Source organism: Phalacrocorax carbo, chromosome 1 (assembly GCF_963921805.1).
Source record: "Phalacrocorax carbo chromosome 1, bPhaCar2.1, whole genome shotgun sequence".
In the NCBI taxonomy this organism is placed as follows: domain Eukaryota; kingdom Metazoa; phylum Chordata; class Aves; order Suliformes; family Phalacrocoracidae; genus Phalacrocorax; species Phalacrocorax carbo.
The window spans coordinates 82,697,878-82,725,130 of record NC_087513.1 but is presented as its reverse complement, the minus strand read 5'-3'; the positions used below and the strand labels follow the sequence as shown (position 1 = coordinate 82,725,130).

The following is a 27,253-nucleotide window of genomic DNA, read 5'->3' as shown; positions in this document are numbered from 1 at the left end:
TATTGTGAAATATGATGTTTAAAAACTGTTCTCATGTAGGAGTGTCTGATGTTTTTCTCAGTGAATATCAGCTTAGCTGTAACTTCATGCACCTCTTGACCTGCAGTGCTATAAGGAGAATTTGGCTCAGTTATGATGACAGAGAGTGTTCTCAATTGCTGTTATAATCAATCCTTTTTTATTTTCAATCAGCAAAATCAGTGGAAGCGTTCCGTGAAAATATTAACCAAATAGAACATGATCTGAAGCTGCAAGATAAGTCCAAGACTGAAGTACACAAAGCTGATAATGCAAAGGAGGAAAAGAAGATTGTACACCGTTTGCTGTACCCAGAGTCAGCTTTGTTCAAACGCTGGGGTGCAGATTTAAGGGAAGACGAGCAAACTGTTGCACAGAATCTGTTCTTAAGTTATGGGTATAATGTTTATCTCAGTGATCGTCTACCTCTGGATCGACCTATCAGAGACACCAGATCTCCCAGGTGCAGTATAAGCCCTCTCTACATTCACAAGGAGACATGAAATTAAAGGCAAAGGGTTCCACATTTCATTGGACTAAGTTAAAATAATCTGGTAACAGATCTCAATTTGTGCTCTGTTCAGTTTTTTTTTTATATATTTTTCTTCCAAATCTTGCTCAGACTTGAGATACTCCAAAGACTGTGAAAAGAAGTCACAGCATAGAGAAGACACTTAAGAAAAAGAATATAATGTTATCATTGTAATTGCTAACCATACTATTCAGAAGATATAAAACCTTCTGGTCTGTTTACATTCTATTTAATCCCCAAAGCCCAGGACATCCGAAGCATGCTTTCTCGTGTCTCTTATGTTGTCTTTTGTAAGCCCCTTATATGCTTAGATATTCAAAGTGGTGTTTTTTAACTCCCCCCCACCCTCCTTTGGAAAACCCCCAAAATATAATCAATGAAGAAATATCCCCCTACATCGTAAAATTCTGTCCTTTTTAACATAATGCTTGTTTTTCTTAGCTATGTTGCAGATTGTAGTGGGGAATACCTATACTGCTTATTAAAAGATGATTAGATATCAAACAAAAGAGGTGGCTAGAACTGATTCTTGGCCAGTGAGTCCCATGAAGGGTGGGGGGAGACTCAGCACTTGAGCTGTGTCCCTGGCACTCTTATCTTTAGTATTGTAGGTGTAGCCATAATGGACTAGTGACCTTGTGAGTTTCCTTATAGTCATATTTTTCTTTTCCTGTTTCCTTCTCAAGTTGTCAAAGACTCTGAAGGTTAATTACATGAAAAAAAAAATTTGATAAGCATCTAAAGGATTAAGCTGTAGGTAAGCAGTCCATTTCATAAAAGGAGCTTAAGGAATATTTTCCAGGAATTAGCTGGTTCTTGAAGCCAATTCAACTATAGGAGCTGGCTTAAATAGCCATTAAAATCCTCATTAGGAAAAAGTATCTGTTAAAAAAGTGAACACATTTTTTTCTGTAAAATATGGTAAGGTACACAATTTATGGCAAAAGATGATAGTAAGCTTTACAGGAATTAACTGATGTAAATGTAGAAGAATGTCATAGATATAGTGCAAGCCTACACATTTGTACCTATAGTCACTTGTACTAAATCTGGTGGATTGTTTCAGAAAAGGTTGTGGGGGGCAGAGTAGATTGCAAACTGAGTGTGAATTAGCACTGTCGTACTTGGGAAAGGGGGAGTTGTCTTACCAGCATCCCTCTGGAAGATATAAAGAGCAGGTTATGCAACTGCGTCCTCATCATACAGCTTGGATGGAGCTGGTTCCATCTAGGGCAGACAATAATACATTGCCCTTGGCTGTGGGTGTCCTCTGGGTCTTGGCTCCAGCCTTAACTCTGGCATATAATGACAGTTTGCTTGCATTTCTCAGTTCATAGTGTCTGAAGTAGTTTGAGGGCTTCTAGAGTGAGTTTCAGGGGGCTTTCTGTGCAGCATGTCTTGGGGTGCTCAGGCAGAGGGTGTAGAATTGTGTGAGGGCATAAAGTGATGAGCCAGACACAGATGCTTCTGAGGCAGCCCTAAGCTGAATGATCCCCACTCCTCTGGGGGATCATTTTAGTGAGGCCTGTTGGCAGCAGCCACTGCAGAGGTGGCCGGAGCAAGTGCATGATTAGTCTGTGTGGTCCCAAAGAATGGCTGCAGTGCTTGGTGCTCTTCTGCTTCGCTATGAAGATGTATTTGCAGAGATCACCTTTTGCAGATACCTACTCGGGCACTTGTGCTAATGGATAATAAAGCTAATAGAGAAATTCCAACAAAAATGCAATCCATTCATGCAAAATTACTGCTGTAGAGGTCTACCTGGAGCATGAGCCTGGGTCTCAGAGAGCTGCATTATGCAGCCACACAACTCATGCAGTCTAAGTATTGCTTTCACAAGCATGTTTCTAAGGGGAGGGAATGATCAGCTTGACAATCCACCTACGATCTCTTGTCTGCTCTAGAGGGAGTTTGTGCTTAGCACTATGAAGAAGACCCAGTCCTCACCATCTGCCCAGTGGCCAGGATGTTAATTAGCAGAGCTAACAAATATCCTAAATATAGACTTTTAAAAAAAAATTTAAAAAATCTTTTGACGGTAAGCAGGAAGTCCAGAGGTATTCAAGCTACCATAGAAGTAGTTTGTTTCAGTACTGGAAACAATTTATTCTGGGTTTGGATGGAGTTCTACAAGGTCTGGTTTACTCTGTAAGAAGTATTTTTGAAGCTCTTTGAAGAATTTCTAAAGACATCCCTTGTCCAAGGGAATCCTTCTCTCATGTTAGTTAAGTATAGCTAGACCTACCTTGTTCTTCATTGCACATACAAAGGGATTATTGCCTAAATTGCTTTTGTCTGCTGTTGGGTTTGGCTATTGTCATCTCCTTCTGTAAATGCAAAAAGCCAAATTTCACTCACATGTCCACTGCCTTGCAAGCTAGTCACCCCTGTCTGAGTCAACTGTATGCTTTAGTTTCAATATTTTAAAAACATTTTGGATTAAGAAATAGTAATTGGTCTTTCTTATTGTCTTAACAGAAATTTCAGCTTTACCCAAATGGTTTATATGCAACTCAAATGGATAATTAAACTTGGATTTGGGAATTCCTTTTTTTTGGCTCTTACGCTGATTTTCACTGTATGTTTTAAGCCCAACATCATAATTTGGCCTTCTTACAGCTGCCTTGTTCTTTGACTTTCTTTAGAAACTGTGCTAAAGTTGTTATTTTTCTATTACAGCTGTAAAATGAAAACATATCCGAAAGACCTTCCAACAATCAGTGTTGTACTTATATTTATGAATGAAGCACTGTCAATCATCTTACGTGCAATTACTAGTATAATTAACCGAACACCTTCTCGTTTATTGAAAGAAATCATCCTGGTAGATGATTACAGTTCAGATGGTAAGTGACCCAGGGAAGGCAGGAGTTCTGCTAATTTATGCTGCTATTATGTTAAATGACTGTTGGTGGCCTTTTGGGTGCACACAGAGTAGACTTATCAAAATTAAGAAGTAAATTGAGTACAGAAACAAAACCCAAACACCTTAATAGCCTGAAAAAAGGGCAGCTAATAAGGAATAGGATGATACTTTGCAAATATTTGACAAGGTTAAGAACTGAAGTGGGAGAGTATTTATTATCACTGGCTCATCAGGCACAGTACCAAAGTAACAGTATGCTAAGAAAACTGCCTCTATAAGTATCTGAAGTAACTCCTTGAAGAGAGGTGTCTTGGAGTCTGGAAGATACTCCTAGGGGAAGGAGTGGGTGCATCATTGCTCTTAAAATTGAGCTGAACAAAGCATTGTAAAATCATCTGTAAGACAGAGTCATGTCCCTGATCTTAAAGGTGCTCTTTGTTTTTTTCCTTGCCTGATGAGATGTGTTTGATTTCTCATTTTTCTAAGGCTTTGTAGCTGCTAGAAAAAGATGTCAGTTTGGGCGGAGCAGGAGTTTAAGTTAATTTCCAAAACAATATGAAGAGGTCCCAAATTTCTATTCCTTTTCTCTGACACTATTTTCTTCTTTCGTGAGGGAGTTGACATGCTACAGCTCTTATAGGAGCATTTCATGTTTTCAGGGGTTGTTTATTTTCTCTTTTCCTTTCCACATGGTAGAAGATACATACAAAAGTTACCTAATTGATTGCTGTTATGGCATACATCTAAAGTTTCTACATACTGATGTATTTGTGTAAAATTTAGAAGCCATAAAATATCACTATATGTAAATGAAATTTAGGTACTTAATTGAAATCCTGGAATAGAAGCTGGTTTTAAAAATAAGCTTCTTGAATTCATAGGTACCTGAATAATTCCACCTGTTCTATTGCAAAGAATACATCAGTTTTCAGTCTAGAACTGGCTGAAGCTAGAAAGCCATTACCTACAGAATCTTTCCCATGTCTTAATATTGATTAATTTTTTAATTATTATTAAAATGGGGCTGGTTTTAGATGATCTGAAAGGACCTTTGGAAACACACGTCAAAAATTACAATGCAAAGCATCCTGGACTGCTGAAGATCATCAGACATCAGAAAAGACAAGGACTAACACAAGCCCGGATTTCTGGCTGGGAGGCATCAACTGCAGATGTTGTTGCAATTTTGGATGCCCATATTGAAGTGAACGTGGCATGGTAAGACTATGAACACTGCGGGTATTTCTGAAGCGGGGAGAGATAGGTGGACAAGGAGTATAACTGTGTATTTGGGACAGGCACCTTATATATGGTTCTCCTTTCTGGCATGCCACATGTTAATTAACTACCATGAAGTCATTTATTTCTGAGTGGAAATGGGATACAATTGTTTGAAATAAATAGTAAAGCAGACAGGTAACAGGGTAAGCTGTTTAGTGAAGAGGAAGAGACAAATGCCAACCTTCTCTGTATATTTATTAAATTTATAGGAAAAGTGAGATAAGTCTGATGCAGGTTATTTAGTTTCACTGCCAGCAGCTTTGGCCCTTTATAAGTATATTAGACAGACATAATACCCAATGACTTTAAATAGTTTTTTTTCTTATTCCAACTGTGGCTAATGTCTATTTGATATTTCCTGTAAGTTTAATAGTGCATCATAGCTCTGTACAACTCATTTTGTCTCTTTTTGCAAAAAAAGTGGCTGATGATAGATATTGATATTCTTTTATGTAGTGATGTCTACAGTACTGTTTTATGTGAAATCGCTTTACATTCTCTCCCCACTAGGTTATTGAATTCACTGGCTCACTATTGTCCATGCTGTCTCACTTTCTGGGAGCAAGGTTCTCCCAGGCCTTCTCAGGCCAAATTGGCTCTGTGTAGTCCAGCTATCTCTTTCGCTCTCTACAATACACTAACTGACACTCCCTAGCTGTTACAGTCTTAAAGGTAATGCTGAAGTCCTTTAGTCATGGCTTTCAGAACTCATTGGGGTAGGTTGGGCTGTCAAGAATATGTAGGAAGAGATAAGGTCAGTTCTTTTAGGCCTAACAACAATTGGGGTCCAGCAAAAAGACTTTTTCTGTCAGAGCGCAATGCTTTCTGACCAGGTTCTTTCAGATATTCCACATGACGAGGGTTTAATATTTTAATTCTACATTTGTTTATTTGAAGGCAGAAGGGATTTTGGTTTAGAAAAGTGATACAGCAATATACTGAAATCACAACAGAAGCACAATATAGCTATTGCCATATACAGCTGAATCACAATACCAATGAGATTCACATTACTGCTCTCTGTATGCTCACCGTCAAGATGCTGGGCATTCCTAATTGCTGGGAAGGAATATGTGGGTTGAAGCCCACTCAAGCACGTTGCTCTCTTCAAAGTTCGTTCTTCTGGGTGTTCAGTTTTTATATTCTATGTTGGGCTGAGCCACATATACACTTCCCCCATGTTGGTTTGTCTGGATCAGGAAGATAATACTTTCTATTGATTGTTTTAGGAAGCCATGTACATAACCAGTTGACCCACTCAACTGATATTGCTGTTTGTCTGCAACAAAGGCCACCTTCCAGTCCCCTTGGTGTTGGGCTAAATTCAGCTTCCTTTATGATAGCTGTGGTCGCTCCCTACATTCTTCTCTGAGCTTTATGAACACATCATCCTTGCCTATGTTCTCTGAGTCTTCTTCCATTGTAGGGATTCATTGGTCAGTCACAGCCTTTCCCTCGTACAGCAGCTGTGCCTTCAAGGCACAAGAGAAAGATGGTGAATGATCAACCTCAGGGCATACAGCACCCCTCCAGGTCTCCTTCCTTTCCTTTTCCTTCTTGTCCCTTCAGGCAGATAGTGAAGGCTTTCTAGAGCCTGTGAGAAGCAGACCTAGGTAGCAACTTAAGCGTGGAACTTAAGGTTAGTTTGATTAGTGACAGTCAAAATGCAGAAGCAGCCTATTAGGAAGGGAGAATTACTAGCTCTGCAAGAGGCACATAACTTTTTGTAAAGGCCAAAGTCAATGACTTAAATAAAGTAGCTAACCCAGTTTTAGAAAGAGGTGGTAAAGTTGAGTACTGTTCCTTAGATTTCCACTTTTTCAAGCTGAATAGACTCTGTTAATTTTGTTAGGTCTGAACCTATTTTGTCTCGACTAAAAGAAGATCGCACTGTTATAATATCACCGGTATTTGACAATATTCGTTTTGATGACTTCGAGCTTCTTCAGTATTCAGTGGCTGCAGATGGATTTGACTGGGCACTCTGGTGCCTTTATGAATCTTTACCAGCTGAACGGTACGCTCTGAAAGATGAAACAGCTCCAGTCCAGTAAGTATGAACAGCATTTGAGATTGAGCCAAGATACATAATATCCAACATAGAGCTAGCAGGGGGAAGAAGTGGTTTCATAGGTGGTGGAATAGATACCTACAAAGTACATTATATTAGATAGTTGGTTTGTAATTGTGGGTTTTTAGCAGCCCTGAAAATCTCAGTACACCAGTTGCAAGGTAGTATTACAGAATCCACCCTGTGCTGATGCTGCTGTCAGATTTTCAGGCCACCCCCAAGTCATTGATTTTTCTAGCTTATGTTCCTTAGCTAGGAGCATGGTAGCAATACTTATCAACTGTACAAGATGAACTGTGGTCCCTCTCCATGCTTGCCCAACAATATGGAGTGCATCTCACAACTTTGCTGGACAATTACATGTCTGAGCTGCGAGGACTCACATGGATTCCAGTTATAAAGTTCTTACTTTGGAGATGTTGGAAGGACATATAGTTACAGTGGTCTTGGGCAGCCCTTTTCAACCCTTATCACTTGTATATCACATAAAAGCAAGAAAAAGCCATGAACACAATTCATACAGTTGTTATACATAAAGTGACCCCTTACTGCTAGGTTTACAATATTTGCTTCTATTCCCAATACCTTCCTTAACTGCTGAGATTAGTTTATGTATTCAACACAAGATGTTTGCTGGTACTATGATACCAGCAGCCATTCTGTGCTGAATATATATACCCATTCATTTCCATGTTCTACATGGATGTCAGGTGTTGACTGTCCCTCAGCAATAAACAACCATCTATCAAATAATATTAAAAAAAGCTAACAAGAGATAACAGACAGTCATCAGGGTTTTCTAGTCCTGTCGTATTTTATTGGGTTTACACAGCAAGGTTTTGGTAATGGGGGAGGCTGCAGGGGTGGCTTCTGTAAGAAAAGGTGAGGGGCTGCCCTCATGTTGGACACAGCCGGTTCCAGCTGACTTCAAAATGGACACGGTGCTGGCAGAAGCAGCAATGCTGGTGGTGCCTCTGGAATAACATATTTAAGATGTGGCAAAAAAATGCTGTGCAGCAGCTGTGAGTGAGAGGACTGAGGAAGAAATATGAGAGAAACAGCCCTGCAGACACTGAGGTCAGTGGAGGAGGGGGAGGAGGTTCTCCAGGCACCAGAGCAGAATTTCTCCTGAAGCCCATGAAGAAAACCATGGCGAAGCAGGCTGATTTCCTGCAGCATGTGGAGGACCATGCCAGCCAGATATCCACATGGCAGTCTGTGGAAGACCACACAGGAGCATGTACCTACATGGCAGCCCATGGAAGACCACTCTGGAGCCAATATCCACACAGAAGCCCATGGAGGACCCCACACCAGAGCAGGCAGATATGGCCTGAGGGAAGATAAAACCTGTGGAGAGCCTGCATTGGAGCAGGCTCCTGGCAGGAACTGCAGCTCATGGAGAAATGCTCTGGCAAGAACTGCAGTCTGTGTGGGACCCACACTGAAAGAGTATTCTCCTGAAAACTGTACCCTGTGGAAAAAGACTCATTCTGGAGCAGTTCTTGAAGAACCACAGCCCATGGTCCACACTTGTTTTGGAGCAGCTCATGAAGGACTGTATTCCATGGGGGGACCCCATGCTGGAGCAGGGGAAAAGTGTGAGAAGGAAAAAGTGGCAGAGACGAAATGTTATGAACTTACTAGAACCCCCATTTTCCAACCCTATGCCCTGCTTGGGGCAGGGGGAGGCAGTAGAAGAGTCAGGGTGAAGCTGAATCTGGAAGGAAAGGGAAATAGAGGGAAGGTGTTTTAGTTTTGATTTTGTCTCTCTCACGAGCCTCCTTTATTTTTAATTGCCAATAAATTACATTAGTATTCCCCAAGGTGAGTCTGTTTTGCTGGTGATGGTAACTGGTGAATGACCTCCCTATCCTTATCTCGACCCATGATCTTTTTCATCTTACTATCTTCCCTTGTCTTGCCAAGAAAGGGGAATGAGAGAGCAGCTTCATGGGCATGTGGTGGCAGCCAGCCAAGGTTAATCCACCATTCTTATCTATATAAAAGGGCTTTAAAATATACTGTGTAGATCCTGAGGAGGAAAGGCACCATGAAAACATTTGAAAATAATGTCCTGTGTTTGTCAGATGAGATGGCAGATTTCTTCATTAGTATACTACTATACCTGGTAGTCAAGCATTGGATATAGGGCTGCACAGATACCTAGATAAAGAACTATGGGCAATATTGGCACCTGTACGTTTTAAAATCATTATATAGTGAGCATTAATGGTTTGGGCAGGAGAATGGAATGAAGGCAAGCCAAATGTATGTTAAAGAATAGTTCATGGTGAGGTGTCCACAATTCTTAGACCAGAGAAAATAGAAGGTTTGATCATAGAGAATGGAGATATCAAAAGAAGACCAAATTCCCTTTCAGTCCCCTTTCCCCTACCTATAGGATGGATTAATCTACAGTGGAATTGGTCCTACCAGACAACCGCCTCAGCTCTTTTTCAAAAGCTCAATTGAAAGTGATTCCACAGTCCCCCTTGGCAACAGGCTTCAGTGTTTAAGTTTCCTTAATGTTAGGTAAAGTTTCACAATGTCCAACCTAATTCTTCCTTGTTGCAGTTTAATCTGATTTCTTTCTTCTTGTTTTAAATATGTAAAAATTACTGTTACAGCTTCTCTCAAAACAGATCTAATTCTTTAAAAAATACTAGATCATGCTTTTTAGACTATTGATGAAGTTTATTTGGTGTCTTCTGGATTCTTTAATGTTGATCCACATGTTCTGAATTAAATCTGTTACACTGTCTTGGATACAACTGGAATCCTTCTGGAAGTTCAAGATGTGATTGATGGCTAACTGACATTGTTTCCATCATCATCGCTTCTTCCTAATTTTACTTGTTTGGTTCTCCAGGAGCCCATCTATAACGGGGATTCTTGCCGCAGATAGGAAATTTCTGGGTGAGATGGTGTACTGGATGGTGGAATGCACATATATGGAGGAGAAAATGTGGAACTTGGCCTGAGGGTAAGCCTATTTTTTCATCTTTCTCTGAAAGAGAGTGAAAATTAGTATGTGATTTTTTTTGAAAGCACTCAGGCTGCTGGTTATTGTCCAAAGCATGGGTTAGTATGTCAGAGAAATTCTGATTTATTTTGGGTACCAAAGGGAAGTGATAGATTTCCAAAAGTGTTTAAGGCTCATCAGCAGGCTTTTGTTGATACTTCTTAAGAAGTTTGACTTCTGGCACAAAAACCTATTTCAGTGAGGAAATTTTGAGTCTTGCAAGATGAGGTTCTCTGCAGAAATTTAAGGTATATGTCTCTTGGGTCAGCAGAAGAATAAGATCAAGTTAAATGAAGTTATGTATTAGGAAAAATAAAAACAGCAAAAACAAAACCAGAAAGAGGTCTGTCTGCCCTAGAAAGTGATATATTCTTCAACTTTGGATGTCTTCAAATCAAGAATGGAGGACTCCCCCCCCAATTGTTTTATCTGGAGTGTCTTCCCTTATTAGGGAACATGAGAGAGCACTAAAAATTCTAATGCTGGTTGTTTTTTTTTTTTAAAAGTAATGGTGGTTGGAGATATTCTAGAAGACCTGAGAAGAAAAAAAATGCATGCAGTGCTTATCTCTATAAAGAAGAGAAAGGATGATAGGACGTGAGAATTTTAAACCTGTTAGCAAGACTTAAACGTCTAGGAAAAAAGGGTTTCATTATTCTCTTTCTCTGTAGATATGAAAACTAGGGGTCTTTGAAAGAAGTTAGTAACATATTTCAAAAAGAACATGAGGAGGAGGTACTTCATTCTTCCAGTAGCGGACCAGACCAACAGAACAGGAGCAGAGCTCCTTCCAAAGAGTATCATGGGTCTTAAAAACTTGCAGCCATTTGTGGGGAGACTGAACAGTTACAGAATAAAAACCTACTCAGAGTTAGTAAACAAAAGTGAATCCCAGGAATATGAAGAAAGTCCACTGACCTGAAAATGACTGGGGGCTGTGAGAGGTAACATATGTACTTGCCTTGTTTTTAACCTTCCCAGGAATAAGTTTGCAGTCATTGCAGGATATAGAATATTAGGCTAGATGGACCATTGATCCAGTATGGGCATTTTCTTACGTTCCTACAGTATTTGATTTTTGTTCTCATATCTATTAGTAACCACATAAAAGATAGTACAGACAATATACATTTGTCTGAACAAATCATGTCAATCTAGGTGGTTGGGTTTTTTTTCTATAACAGGGTAGCATGCTTTGTGCACAGCAGCAATTAGGAGAAACGAGAGGAATAAAAAGCTACAGAGGTGCAGGTTGGGGAACATCCAGCTAGAAAAGAATTGGGAGTAACAAACTTTGTATGGGTCAAGATGGCCATGCAGCTGGATGGGAAAGGATGGCATTGATGATCCTTCTCTTCTACTGCTAAGTTATCTTCTGGAGTTGTGTTTTTATGTTCTGGGACTATACATCAGGAAAGATGTGGAGCAACTGAAGACTCTGAAGGAAAGGAAAGAGAATAAATAGAGTTCCTGCAATATGTGACATAACAGCAGAGAGAGACCTAAATGAGGGGTTTTTTTGATTTATGGAAGAGATGATCAAGAGAGGATATAGCAGCAATCTTCCAAACATGCTAAGTCCTGTGTTAAACAAAGCCCCTGCATGTGAGGTACCACACTGAGCCATGTGGGTATACTAACTTGGCTTGATACTATATTGGAGATGTTGACACATTTCTCCATTACTCATGGTGGACATGGCCAAAGACTCCATGCTTCAGATTCTATCTGTGAGATTGAAATGTCACATGTCATCACCTCATATCATGTGAGGCAGTTTGTGAATTAATATTTTAGTTCTGTTGCTTGAAAGTACACTTACACCTTACCCTTTATCACCCTGCACCATTCACAGTGGAAGCAATGTATGTCTGTAATCATTTACACGAATGCTGGAGGTGAGAACAATGTAGTATCAGTTCAGTTAAAACACAAAGCTGATACAAAAATTGACTATAAATAGAATTAAAGGTCTCTGTTTATTTTTATCCTGAGAGTTTCTTGTGTCAAATATGGTTGGTTATCAAGAAAGCAGCCTCTTACGTTTTAAGCAAGCAGCCGATTTAGCCAGCTACCAGGCCTGGAAAATTTAATGTGAAGATGTGAAGGAAGTTTATAGCACACAGTGGAGCATTGTGTGGTGATCCCTAAATTAGTACAATAAATCTGCATTGTGCAGTGCCATGTGGACTTGACATCTTGAGTTCAGTTCTGCGAAATTCCTCGTATTTTGAAGAGCTTCCACACTTACGCTGGCTCATGTATAGACAGGTTAGGTGTGTTTGTTCTGAACCTTTGGTACTTTGAAGCATTGTTTGTGGCCTGCTTAGCTATCTCTTTTAATTCTATGTAGATATTTTCTAGGAATCCACTGGATTTTTGCTTTCTTTTGAATTCGCCCTAGTGTGTAAGATTTTATAGGACCAGTTCTGCTCTTTGCATGTCCTGGGCAAAGCCTGAAGGATTCAGGCCCATAACCACCACAGTATTTAGCAGTCTATCTCCTAGTGAGATCAGTTGGAGGTATGTACCAGTTGCATTAGCGCATCTATGCCAATTGATCTGAGTGCCTTGTCACAAGAAACTGGTGAGTAGGTTTTTTTATGGTAATGGCAAAGAAAATTAGAAAGAACATGCCTGCACTCTCCTGGACCTGTGATCGGGCTACACGCAGTAGAAGTGAAAGGTATTGAAAAAATCTTTTTATTCACTCAAGCCAGGAAATAGAGCTTTGAATGTTGAGGGCCTGACAGTTTATCTGGTGAAGGAGTTGGGGGAGCAGAAATGGGAGCACTTTAACTAAAAGTGCAAAGGGTTTGAATAAATGGGCAACTTTACCTCAAATTCTTTTTTCTTCACCTAGGCCTGGCAGTGTGGAGGTAAAGTAGAAGTGCTGCCCTGTTCAAGAATTGCTCATTTGGAAAGAGCTCACAAGCCTTACTTGCCAGACTTGAGCACTGCGGTAAAACGCAACGCCTTGCGGGTAGCTGAAGTGTGGATGGATGACTACAAGTACATGGTCTACTTTGCATGGAATCTTCCAATTGAGGTAGCATTGTTCCTCTGTGTTTCAAAATGGAATCCAAAGTCTAAAAGTGGTCAACTAAGAGTATGTGGTCACACAAAAAGAGGCATAGTGTGGTTATAAGAGTCACTGTGAAAAACAAATTAATATTGATACATTACTTATTATTGATATGATGGCATCCAAAAGCCATGATTGTAGACATATTCTTCTTAGGCTCAGACCAAGAACTGATGCCTAGCTCAAAGAATATAAAATGAAATTGTTTAACATGTGATTTTAAATTTTAGGGTAGGGAATATTTGACCTGGAATATTCATAATTTTGCACAAAAAAAAGCAGGTCTCTAGTGATCTGGGTGTCCCTGAATATCTTTTACATAAGCAAAATTGAACTTTAAATAAAAAATCCAATTACTCTTCTACTCATACCCAAAGGCTTTTATTAAAAGAGCTCTCCTCTCTGCAGCCCAAAGTTCCACTTTTGTTTTCCTGGAAGAAAAAGGGGATAGTTGTATTGCTATACATCTAGGATGCTGTACATCCTAGGAAGGATGAAAAATGGTAATACCAGGAAGTTAGGAACTTTCCTTCGATGATAATAATCTAAGTCCTTTAAATGACAGGGTTTTTTTCTCTTTTCTATTAACTTCAGTACTTCTGAATATGTTTTTAACTTTCCTCCAGCACAAACTGTTGAAGATACTGGAAGTGTCAAGACCAGGTCTTCTGAGTACTGATAACTTCCATTAATAAAAAAACCCAACTCTATGAGTCTTCCCAGGCTGCACTTCAGTGGATTTATGAATCTTTAACAAAGGAAGAGCAGCCTCCCAACTCCTTGTGTTTTCTTGAATAGGTATTAAAGAAACAAATTAAAATGTATAGTGATATAGCATAAATTAAAACTTCAGAAGAATCCACTTTTCTTCCCTGTTATTAACTTTTAATGTAAATATTTGGGAACACATATTTGGTAGGAACGCAAGTATCGGTTTTAGCACTGAATAAACTTGCATAAAACTTGTTCATCTTTAATGACCCCCCTTTTCTGGGATGTACAAATTCCTAAACTAACTTATTCAGATCACAGACTGCTTTTTACAGAACTGATTAAAGACAGGGTGTAAGCTCCTGTAAGCTCTGTCAAACTTTCCTGCTGGAGCTGTTCCACTTTGCAGAAGAAGTTACATAGTCTTAGAAACAGTAGTCTGAATCTTGACTGCTCCCTTATGAGATGAGCACCACAGTCAAATGACTACTGATAAACTAAGGTGGTTAACAAGCTCTGTCTCATTTTTCACTTTGAGCTAGATTTTTTTTCTTAGTATGAAAACTACTTCCTAGCCGTATCTAACTTTGGTATTCTTTATATTTATGAAGTCATAACATGTTAGTTTTTCAGTAATTTATTGATGTCTCTAGGCAAACATGTTCTGAAAATCTGAAGTTTAAAAAATGTACATTTTAAAAAAATTAACTTTTGAATATATTTTTAATGTTATAAACAGACAATATGGATAAATAATTCTGTATTTTTCCTAGTTTCTCAGACCACCTTAATGCTCTCAAATTAAATACGTTGTTCTTGCAGAACCCTGGAATAGAATTTGGAGATGTTTCTTCCAGAAAAGAGCTAAGGAAACAACTGAAGTGTAAAGGCTTTGACTGGTATATAAAAAACATTTACCCTAATTTAATATTTCTTCCCAACATTGTTGGCTATGGAACAGTAAGTATTGAGTCTGTTTATTTGAAATATGGAACAACTAATTAGCTCTACCATTACGAAGAATTGTTGTGAACACCCTTTTGCTGATTATGATATATTTTTCTAGAAACCTTAAAAAGACTTCTACATGTCTTTCTATGCACTGAAGCTTTCTAAAGTCTTTTTCATATTAGTTGTCAGTCTAGAATTTCTAAACTGTGATTATTGTGTATGTACTGATGGGAGCACAACAGTAGTTTGGAAAAGTGCTTAACATGCAATTTTTTACTGCATGCAAAACTCATTTATTGACCAACAAGAATAGATCAATATCTCTTGTAAAGGACTCAATTTTTCCATGGAATATATGGATTTTTTTTTCTGCAGGGGTGTCATAAATTGAGACCACAATGGATCATAATCCAATTAGAATTTTATTAATTGTAGCAAGTAGAATATGAGCAAATACAGCGCTGGACGGCAGGGGAGTCTGCGCTCCGCCAACTGCCGTACTGAGCAGTTCAAACAGTCTCTCTTTATACATCTTTACTTCCATGTTCAATGAGATAGTGGAGGTACTTTTCGCATGCTTCAGTTGTTGTTAGGGGGTCGTTTCCTGCTTCCTGGTGATATGGGGTTGCTTGTCTTATCTCTGATGGTTATCTTGCATAAGCACGCCTGGGAGGTATTTTTCGCATGCTTTACACCGAGCTTAACATAAGTCTTAATAAACAATACCTTAGTTCAGTTTCTCACAATCCCCCCCTTTTTCTTTTTATCCTATTATTGTTTATTAGACACTACTTTCATTTTCGGCACTGCAGGCAAATCTTCTTCCACAATTCCGACATTTATCATAACACTCACAAGGTAATATCTCACAATTACAATCATAGTTCTTATGTGGCATAATGCATTCACAACAATCGTCATCTTCATTAATAGATACACTCTTATATTTTGCTTCAGACCTTGTAGTCAAAATAAGCAATTTAGCTGGGTCAAACCGTTCTTTAATAAAATGTAAAATACAGCGTAATATACAAGGTCCAAATATAAGTCCCAGAATCAACATAATAAGCGGTCCTGCTAAAGCAGACAACAAAGTGGTTAGCCAAGGTGAAACATTAAACCAGCTTTCATACCATAACTTGCCCGCTTCACGATCTTTTTTACGTTGTTCTAACCTTTTCCAGAGTTCAGACATGGTGTCTTGGACTACTCCCGTATGGTCAGCAAACGAACAACATTCTTCATTGAGAGCTACGCATAACCCTCCTTCCTTTAAGAACAATAGGTCTAATCCTCTCCTATTTTGCAGCACCACTTCTGATAAAGATTTTACTGAAGTGGCTAAATTTTGAATAGATTGCTCTATTTTTGCTAAATCCTCATCTACAGCCATCTGCAAATTTTGCAACTCCTGACCTTTTACCAGGGAGGCTATGCCTGTACTTGCTCCAACTCCACCCGCTATCAGCAGTGTAGCTAGGGTTACTGCCGTAATTGGCTCTCGTTTTTGTCTATTCAGGTTTCCTTCAAAGTGGCGTAGCACCTCCCCAGAGGTGTGATAGATTAGGCGAGGAACAATAATCACCTGTATGCAAAACTGAGATTCATTAAACACGTTCAAGGATAGGCAAGGCGTTATTCCGATGTCTGAACAAACCCATTTAGCTCCTGGTGTCGGGATAGCCCATTTGTCCTTTTTATTTTTGTGTTTCTCTATATTGGTGTTAGTGACTGTTCGGCTGCACAAAGGCTGATACTTTTCGGGCACTGTGCCTATACATTTTCCCTGACCCGTTACTAATTGAATAGTAATTCCTTGCGTATGATTCTTCTGGTCATCCCATTGACATTCTTGTGGGTTTAAACCATTAGACCATCGAATCATACCTGGTTTTCCAACTGCCTCAAAATATGGTGGTCTAATATTATAACATAACCAGCATTCTTCAGTTAAATTTGGTTTGCTTTCATTAAGGGCACGATAAGAGGCTTGCATTAGATTCCATAAGGGGTCCTTGGGTTCTGACAACTCTAGATCTCTGGATAAAGAGAATTCAGTCACAGCATCATTAGTTGTTTTCGAAGGAGAGCCTGAGGAAGGGGTTATGACAATTACGGGGGCCATCTTTTCTTCAGAGGAAGTGAGCGGATTCAGGACCAGATTTGGTCCTATTGGCAAAGGATCGTGGGGCATCGGTTTCTTCATAATTTGAAAAATACCCCCTCTATCTACACCTTGTTCGTAATATCTAATTCCCCAAAATTTTCCTACAAGCCAGAAGTCCTGACTAGGATCTTTTATGGTTATATTAATGCCTGTACATCCAATATCTTTATGATTACATGTACCATTATAGTAACTATCTGTGTAGCTCCAATTTCTCTTTTGACATATTTGTGGTGACCATTTGATTTCTAGATTTTGATCTCCAGATGCAGACCATTCAGAGGCCCATGTTTCGCATCCCCAGTATGCACAATAATAATGGTCTGGACGATTACAGTATGATTTACCAGGGTTCGATGCTGGGCATATATAAATTGGCTTGCAATTCTTATCCATTTCTCCATCGATTAAGTAACGCAAACTTATATTGAAACTAACTGTTCCCCCCTCCATAATTTGTGCTTGGATTGGCTTATTTGGATATTGTATGTTTGTTATTGTCCAATTCATGGGTTCATGAGGGTTTCCTTTTCCATTTGTTTGGGCTATTATCGATAATAAAACTAACGATATACCAGGAAAAAGGGTGTCTGTCAATTTTTCCAATTTAAGTACACTTTTACCAGTCTTGGGGAAGTTCGACCATAGCTGCTCTTGCGCCTCATTGTTCTGGTTCTTTTCTCCACAGTTTGTTCCTCCTCTGCCTCGCCCGTCGACTCGGTTGCTTCGAGCCACGGGGTGTACCATCTTCTCGGCAGCAAGGGAAATCTTCAGGAGAACAGCTGTTTCAGGCTTTCTGCCTGTTTATATAGGCCTCCCACTTTGCAGCTTTAACTAATGGGACTAAGCAAGACACAGCTAGTACTTCCCTTCTGCACTTTGTAGCCAAAATTTCAACCACAAAGGGGATTGATTCGTTGGAATGGTAACAATAATACTAAGGGTTTATTCCTTTGGCAAAACTTTCCACCATTCATGGGATCCTCGAATAATTTCTTGTTCCGACTCTAATTGTTTTTAATTTCCACTCAGTGAGAGTTCTTTGGGTTTTCCAACACTGTGTGCAAACTCCTATCGGAGGGTATCCATATTCACAGTGTGTCCACCATTTATCCTGGCATACCTTACACTTGCAACGAGCAAATGGATAACAATCGCAGTTCAAATGATTGCATCTAATTTGTATATCTAAAGTGCTTATTAGCTTTTCCTCTATATTCAATATTGTGTTACTACATAAGTTTAGCAATTTCCTTCAACACACTTTGTACGCTTCCATATATAATAGATTAAAAAAGATAATTATAGCAAATATAAACAGCAATATACACTTTATACCAAAAGGTAATGCGGCAAAATAATCAACTAAAGTTCTTATCATTACGTTATCTTTTCAGAGTTATCTTGGTGTCACCTGGAGTACTGATTACTTTCCAGTGGGGTCTCGTCACTGGGCCTTTAATGTGACTAGCATGAGTCCATCCACGCTCAGCAGTCCGGACAGCTGTTTCATCTTGTTCCTTAGCTCCCATTTGTTCTAGTTTTTCCTTTTCTGCAGACTCAAAACTCAAATTATTACTAACAGGTACTTGTTGCATAGTCAAAATCGTACTATAATTGCCTGCTACTCGTTTTGCTTCTGTATCAGCTGCATTATTTCCTCTAACTTGATAACTCGTGCCTCGCTGGTGTCCCTTTATATGTACAACTGCTATTTTATTTGGTATTTTCAATGCCCCCAGAACTCGCCGAATTAATTCTGGGTGTATCAGTTCTTTTCCCTGTGAGTTAACAAATCCTCTCTCCTCCCATATTTTCCCAAAGGTATGTACTACTCTGAACGCATAGCGTGAGTCTGTATATATAGTTCCATCCTTTCCCTTCAGTGACACTAAGGCTTTCCACAATGCGTACAGCTCACAGGCTTGAGCCGACCAGCTGGCACTCAGGGGGCCCGATTCTATTGTCTTAAATTCTCCTTTTGCCCCAATTACTTGTACTTTTTCAGGGGAAACTTTACATCCCTCAGGTATTTGCCTAATAGTCGATTTCTCAGCCCCAGTGTCTACTAAAAAGGTGAACTCTTGTTTATGGGGACCTATTTTTAATTTTATCAAGGGCTCATGATGACTCCGGTCCCCTAAGATATAGAGCCCCTGACTCTCCTATTCCGTTTTTAATATTTCCTCATCCCTGATCCTTTCTCTGCAATTCGTCTTTATATGTCCCTTCTTTCCACAGTAAAAACAACATCTCTGTTCCTTCTTTACTACCACGTTCCCTTGTTTCGTTCCAGCAGATCTGTGTTCACCAGTCCGCCCTTTGCGATCCTCTCTGACTGCTGCTACCATCATTTTTACTTGTCGCTTGCTGCTCTCTTCTTCCCGCTTTACGTAGACTTTCTGAGCTTCCCTCAATAATTCATCCAACCCTCTATTCTGCCAGTCCTCTAACTTTTCAATCTTCTTTCTGATATCTTCCCATGATTTTGCCACAAACTGAGTTTTGAGGAGCGCTTGCCCTAAAGGGTCGTCTGGATTTACCCCAGAATACAGCTGAAGGGCTTTCCTCAGTCGTTCCAGCCACTCAGTAGGGCTCTCATCTTTCTTTTGTATTTCATTAAATGCTTTATTGATATTCTGGCCACGGGGTACTGCTTCTCTAATCCCTTGAATTACTATAGTTCTCAGGTCCTGCATATGAGTTCTATGCACCGGATCCTGATTATCCCAATTAGGTCTTTGGAGTGGCCATTTAATATCTGCTTGGGGTCCCTGGGCATGCTGAGCATTCCACAGTCTCATTCCTGCTCGTCTAATCATATCTCTTTCCTCGGTAGTAAATAATTGACCAAGGATAGATTGCATCTCATCTCAAGTATAAAGGTTTGGTCCCAAAAATTGATCTAATCTTTCTGCCACTCCGAGTGGGTCCTCAATTAGGTTTCCCATCTCGGTTCTTTTAAAATCTCGTAGGTCAGCCGAACTTAGGGGCACAAAAATATATCCAATCACAGGTTGGGGTCCCCCCATGGGCATTTCCCTTAAAGGATACATCTGAGCTGCCCCTTTTTGACTCCTAGTTACGTGTCTAGGAGGAGGGGGAGACCCTTGTTCCGATTCTGGTGGGGGAGTGGGCACTCTGGGGACCTCTGAAGGGGCTGCGGGAGCAGGAGGAGAAATATAAGGAGGGGGGGTTAGAAGGGTTTCGTCTAACTCTTCCTTCTTTTTCTTTTGTTCAGTTTTTACTTCATTCAGTGGATAAAGTCTAGCTCTCGGTCTTTCTAGCCACACTTCCGCATACTGACTCTCTTCTGGGTTAAGGGGTTTTTTATTGTTAACCCAGAGGTTTAATTGTTGTCTAACCCAATCCTCTTCTGACCCATAGACTGGCCAAACGACATCTTTAGAAATCTTCTTCCCTCCCCATATCCTAGTACAATATTTTATCATTTTCTGTTTATCTTTCCCTAGGGTTCCAGGGAAATATCTCCAATTGTCTAGGATATATGCCAGAGGGGTATTCTTAGGTACAGTGGGTACCTTTCCCATGGGAGTCGAAGGCTTGCTGCCCTTCGCCCCCATCTTCTGGAATATCCACAAACATACACTCACTCGTTCCCCTTGTTCCTGGCCCAGTCCCTCGCGGGAGATGGGAAACGCAGTACTTAAGGGTCCGCACTCGCCTGGTTCAATATAGCGAACCTCTCACTCGTTATATTCCAGGAAACCCAATCCCGCCCGAACGGTAAACCCGCGAACAAATTCGCCATATACTCACGCGCCCTGCGTCTTCGTCCGGACTCCCGTGCACAGAATTTTTATGGGATTTTACCGGTTTCTCCTTTGCTCATCATTCTAGAATTTAGGTTCGTCGGTAAGGTTGAGGTAAGCTGTCGGTCGCGGGGCCGCGGATTGCCGCGGGGCGCCTCCCCGGAGGACAGAAGCTCACCGTTCCTTATCCGAGTCACGGCACCAAATTGTCATAAATTGAGACCACAATGGATCATAATCCAATTAGAATTTTATTAATTGTAGCAAGTAGAATATGAGCAAATACAGCGCTGGACGGCAGGGGAGTCTGCGCTCCGCCAACTGCCGTACTGAGCAGTTCAAACAGTCTCTCTTTATACATCTTTACTTCCATGTTCAATGAGATAGTGGAGGTACTTTTCGCATGCTTCAGTTGTTGTTAGGGGGTCGTTTCCTGCTTCCTGGTGATATGGGGTTGCTTGTCTTATCTCTGATGGTTATCTTGCATAAGCACGCCTGGGAGGTATTTTTCGCATGCTTTACACCGAGCTTAACATAAGTCTTAATAAACAATACCTTAGTTCAGTTTCTCACAAGGGGTTAGCAGGGTGATTTGGAAAGCATGCAGATGTGAATCAAGATAGCGTGTAACACATTGGAAGTCAGGCCACTGTTTGCGAAAGAGAGAACTAATCATCCAGGCTGCAGTGGCTTCTTAATAGGCATTTTCTAGACCCAAGCTTGCATACCTTGCTGGAGCTGGGCAGTGGTACTCACCTGTTTGGAGCTGCCTGGTGACTTCTGACATAGTGCTGCATGGCACAATGTCAATGAGTCTTTGAAGGACCTTAGATTTGCTTTTGATTTTTGCTGTGATGAATCATTTCTGCAAAGGTAATCTGAGATTTCTTTTCTAAACCCATACTGTATCTTCCAATTCAGGATTCAATGCAGAGCTCTGAATAAATTAGCCTTGCTCTCCGGACAGTGTATAAAATTAGTGGTGAGGAGTTGAAAACAAGATTGCTGTTCCTCATGGTAAATTTCCTGTTTTATTCTGCAGATGAAAAACACATTGAAAGAAGACATCTGTATTGATCAGGGCCCTGTCCCTGGAAACACACCAATTATGTATCCCTGTCACGCATACTCACCACAGGTAATGCAAGCAACTGATAAGATCTTCACATGTGAGCTGTTGCTAACTGTTCCTTTCAAGCCTCCACAGGGTCATGAAATAGGCACTTCAAAACTATTACCTCTGTGCTGTCTAAAGGGGAATATTAACCTTTATTTCATTAAATTCTGCTCCCCAATGCAACTGGCAGCAGAGCAGGTTCCCATGGAGAGCTAAATGCATTAAACTAAGGCTTTTGGTTTAGCCTTGCCAAAAAATTGTGAGACCTCATGTTGATACTGATTGATGTTGTTGATTAACAGAAGATCAGTGGGATGAATGGGAGAGAGGTGGAGCTCTTCCTCACACCTCGCTGCCTGTCCTCTCAGTAGGAGGGAGCCTAAGGGTTACCATTCAATTGTAAGGGTCTTGTGTTTTTTCACTGGTAAGCAGAAAGATATCTAGGGTCAAATTCATCCTGGTTTAGTTACTGAGAGATCAGTGAATGCTGGTGCTGTACAGCTGATATCTCTCAATATCAGTCTTGGAACTGTCTGCTATCATCTGCTGATGAGATTTCCCTGGTATCTTAATTCACTGACAGTGGTCTTACCTTCCCTTTCAGCATGTCTTTTATCACAGTACTGGAGAAATGTATGTAGGAGGTTTACGTGCCCGACGGAATGCAGTTGATAGATGCCTAACAGACCCTGGGAATGGGGACCTGCCAGTTTTAGAGCAGTGTGACACAGCTGTGAATAAAGGCCTGAACTTGCACTGGGATTTTAAGCAGGTAGGTGGATTTCTATATCCCCACATTTCAATAAGCTTTCCCATTATAATGAATCCTTAGACACTTTCCTTGCAAAGCAGTTTGCTTCTGAATAACATTGCATCAATTTCAAGACTTGCAGATGCCACTGCAAGACCTATGATGGAGCCGAATGACTCTTCATGGGTGTGTGATGGTAAAAACATGGGGATGGTCAGACAACTGAAGCTGACTGAGTGACCAGAATTTAACTAGTTCTTCCTTGTCTGAAACATAGTCTCTTATTTGTCCTCCAACAGGGCAAGAATGCCCTGCCATTCTTGGTGGAATCAGCTGATTTAAGCCTTTTACTTAATGGTTTAAGTCTTAATTTTCATCCAGGCCACCTAAAAACATGTGCTTGCTCAGTTATCACAGTTCAGCTAACAGGCAGGGAATGTGCAAGTCCAGGTGCCTGTGTTGCTTTTGATGGTCTGGCTATATACATTGTGAACTCTCTCCCACCGTCCACCATCTGCCTTCCCAGCCTCCTCATGGGACCTGTTGGTCTTAGGGAAAAAGCAGGTTGATGTCTCATCCTGCTCAGCCTGTGGTACCATCTTCTGTACCAGTGTCTGAGCATGGAAATCATTCTTGGAGATCAGGCTAGGTTCAGCATTTCAGAGCTCAGGTCACAGCTGGTGATCAGAGCCTTCATGCTATGTTCACTTGTCTCCATTCGTGCAGGATTTATGGCAGCAGATGCTGACATGCTTAAGATCCCAAGTGATACTTTCATATTCTGTATTCAGTGCTTCTGAATACAAAATATGATAATACTACCTTAGTCAGATAATCTAAGACAGATACTGACCCTTTGCTGGGGCAGGATAAACAGGCAGCAGTGCTAATGATGGAGGGAGAGTTGGGAGAGGAAGCCATGCAGCTTCTCCCATCTCAGGCAGTTCAAACCTTATTAGCTTTATGTAATTAATAATTAAATAATTTTACATGTAATGTATGGGCCTGCTTACTGTATCCCTCTCCCAGTGAAAAACTAAGCAGGAGACAAATCTTGTGAGAGAGTGGCAGAGAACAGAGGAGTTGAATTGCCAAAAGACAAAGGTTTCAGTGATGTGCACCAAACAATATAGACCTACGTGGTCTGCAGAAATTCTGCTAACATGGGCTTTCTTTTATCTTAATCTGGTCTCTAATGACAATACTTAAAAAAAGTTGCAGGTAAGTTTCTGGAAGATTTAGACCCACCTTAAAAGTAAACCTTCAGTTCCTTCTGTGCATTGAGCATTATCATAGTAAAACAACTGGCTGCATGAAGCAGCTGGTTGAGACTCTGTTTGTTCTGGAGCCCAACCTCTTATGAAAATCCTCATTTCCAGTGTGATGAATTGACTTAATCACACTCCACCCCATTCACAATATTTGGTACTGAAATATTGACTTAGAGATAAGAGATGAATATTCTTTTACCTGTTATTAGCTCTCTTCTTTCAAAACAGGATGCAGTATTAAAATTTACTGATTTTTTGATCTGAAAAAATAAAAACCCAAACACCCCACAAAAACCAAACACCACTCCCCCTCTTCCCCAACTCCAACAAAACAGACACAAAATAAACCTCTAAATGTATTTTAATATGCCTTAGAGAGTTCCAATAAGCTGTCATGTGTCATTAGCCTGAAGAAAACGCAACATTTTTCTTTCAGGTCTGTGACCTACTAGTGTTTCTCAGACACATTTGTAGAAGCCAAGAGAACTGCTTCCTGACTGAGCACTAAATTTATAAGCCCTTTGCTTCCCTCATATTTTCTTTCCTTCTGTAGGGATCAGCTGTAATCAACAGGAGCACTAAAAGATGCCTCGAAATCACAGCAGACAATCCAGTTTCATACAGACTTGTAATGCAGACCTGCACAGGACAAAGGTGGAATATCCAACACACAGTTAAGGACTGGGGAAAGTCAAAAGACCTGGAAAAGAAGACACAGCATTGACTAGAGGATGTTTTTCCTTGAAAATTGATATGTTCATAATGCAGCACTAAAAGCAATGATTTCAAGAGTTTGTTCACATGGGATTTTACAATGTAGTAATTGCTGGAGTATGAGCTACTCTTGCAAAGGTGCAAGTTCATCTCATCACATTCTTGGGCCACCACCATCCCTGAGTTTCCTCAACAGGAGAGGGACCGTCTTTGCTCTCTTTTATTACTTCTGGAGAGAAGCAGTTAGGTCTGAGAGTGTTTCAACCTGCCTGAGTTCCTTATGTAGTCCTTTGGAAGTGCCTATCTTTGCTAATTAATGAAAGACTGATGTAAGGTCTCTAACTTTCTAACTTCCGCATTTTGGTTAGATATGAAAGTTCAGAAGAAATGAAACTGAGCCTGACTTCCTCTTGTACACAGAGTTTATCTCAGGCTGAATTGGACCATTTTTTCTTGTCTTGTGTCAAATAGATAATGCAAAACTTCTTGTCAAGATGTTCTCATGCTAGTGGGTGAAATGAAATACATCCATTCTGTCCCTATGAATTGCCTATACATAATTCAGTTTCACAGTGAAGTTTATTAGGTTCAGCAGTGTGCCACTCTAAGGCTGTTTTATGTTTACCTAAACGAAGTTGGTTTGTGCTAGCCAGCTGACAGCATGGATAAAGTCCTCTTGGAAACATGGGGATTCAACTCAGTGGGTTCCACAAACTAATACAAGGCCAATATAATAGTATATGTCTGTTGAAGAAACTGAGTAAAGTATGGCACGAATTGCTAATGGGAGGCAACTTCCAGGCAGATAATACGGGTTCTTGTAGAAATAGGATTAGGTGGAACTGGTTGTCCTGCTTCTTAAAGTAACCACTCTAGGACCTATGTTTATTTTTTAAAGGGAACCTCTGTAAAATACACTCATTGAAACTACATAGAGTTTCAGCCCAAAGTAATTGTCTTACAAAATGTACAAAACATTTTAACTGAATAGAAAGTGTATTCAGAGTCTGTTTGAATATAATCCAATATGTTCTGGTTTCTTCCTTTCTAATTTCTCTGTAAACTTGATGCGAACAATCTGGCCCTGATATTCAGAATTGGAATTGGAGAAGCTCTTCTTATAGGGCAGTCTTTGGTTCTTAGGGTCTGTATTTTTCTGTTCTGAAAAATGATTCTTAAAAATGTCACATTTCAGCCAGATTGAATTTAAACTACTAAAATCACCTTTTATTCCCATGTCCCAGGTCAAAGCCAAAAACACCAAAGAAAGAGGAATATGTGCCCGGTGGTTTTCTGATTCTTCAACAGTATGTCTTACCAAAGTTAAAGGATTAGTGTATTGACAAGCACAATGAAGACAGGAGAGGTTGAGGGAACTGGGGTTGTTTAGCCTGGAGAATAGGAGGCTGAGGGGAGACCTTATGGCTCTCTACAGCTACTTGAAAGGCAGTTGTAGTGAGGTGAGTGTTGGTCTCTTCTCCCAAGTTACCAGCAAGGAAGAAGGAAACAGCTTCCAGCTGCAGCAGGGGAGGTTTAGTTTGGATATTAGGAAAAATTTCTTCACAGAAAGAGTGGTCAGGCATTGGAACAGGCTGCCCAGAGAGGTGGTGGAGTTACCATCCCTGGAGGTATTTAAAAGACATGTAGACACGGCACTTCAGGGCATGGTTTAGGAAGCATGGTAGTAGCCTGATGAAGTTTGCTGATGACACCAAGTTGAATGGGGAAGCAGACACTCCAGAAGGGAGAGCTGCTCTGCAGGGAGATCTGGATAGGCTGGAGGAGTGGGCCAGCAAGAACCTTATGAAGTTCAACAAGGAAAAGTGTAAGATAATGCACCTGGGAAAACATACTCTGGGAGTGCAGCACAGACTGGGATCCACCTGGCTGGAGAGCAGCTCTGTGGAAAGGGACCTGGGGGTCCTGGTGGACAGAAACCTCAACATGAGTGAACAGTGTGCTGCTGTATCCAAGAAGGCCAACAGGATGCTGGGTTGCATCAAAAAGGGCATCACCAGCAGAGAGAAAGAAGTCATTATCCCACTCTACTCAGTGCTTGTCAGGCCACACCTGGAGTACTGTGTACAGTTCTGGTCCCTGCTGTACAAAAAGTATGTGGACAGGCTGGAAGGGGTCCAGAGAAGGGCCACCAAGACGATCAAAGGACTGAGAAGCCTGCCATACAAGGGTAGGCTGGGAGAGGTGGGTTTGTTCAGCCTTGAGAATCAAGGAGGCTTAGAGGGGATCTCATCACCACGTACCAGTACTTAAGGGGCAGCTACAAAGAAGATGGAGACTCCCTTTTTACAAGGCATCACATGGAGAGGACAAGGGGGAATGGACACAAGTTGCTCTTGGGGAGGTTCCGATTGGACACCAGAGGGAAATTTTTCACAGTGAGAACAGTCAACCATTGGAATAATCTCCCCAGGGAAGTGGTTGACTCGGCCACAATGGACACCTTCAAGAGTCGTCTGGAGAGGGTGCTGGGCCATCTTGTTTAGACTCTGCTCTTCCTAGAAAGGTTGGACTAGATGATCCCTGAGGTCCCTTCCAACCTGTGATTCTGTGATTCTGTGTTGGGTTGATGACTGGACTTGATGATACTAGAGGTCTTTTCCAACCTTAATAAATTTATGATTATATGATTCTATGACAATGGGAATTTTGCGATTACAACTAAAATGATAATCTGGCGTACTGGTGATGATGGATAAAAAGTGTTCACATAATCATTTTTCCATCTTACTATGCCACTTCAGTAGAATCAAAATGTAGTGGACATTTGCACAATTTTGCTTTGAACTTAGGGTTTGGGAAAACACAAAAATGTTCCAGAAAGTCTAGATTTTCTGGCTTTTAATTTATGGCCTCTGGTTGTACACAAGTTACTACTGAAACAAAATGCTTCAAATATTTT

General features: G+C 40.5%; 1 protein-coding gene across 1 annotated transcript; it reads left to right on the top strand.

The window, feature by feature from the left end:
- Window positions 1-185: 185 nt before the first annotated feature.
- On the top strand, window positions 186-26,120 carry GALNT8 (polypeptide N-acetylgalactosaminyltransferase 8; the record flags this gene model as incomplete). Its single annotated transcript, XM_009514345.2, is given in 11 exon segments — window positions 186-481; window positions 3,230-3,396; window positions 4,451-4,634; window positions 6,550-6,747; window positions 9,641-9,690; window positions 9,693-9,754; window positions 12,657-12,842; window positions 14,412-14,549; window positions 21,523-21,618; window positions 22,202-22,369; window positions 24,173-26,120. Coding segments are annotated over 11 exon segments (1,716 nt in total), but the record flags the coding sequence as incomplete, so codon positions are not given.
- Window positions 26,121-27,253: the final 1,133 nt, after the last annotated feature.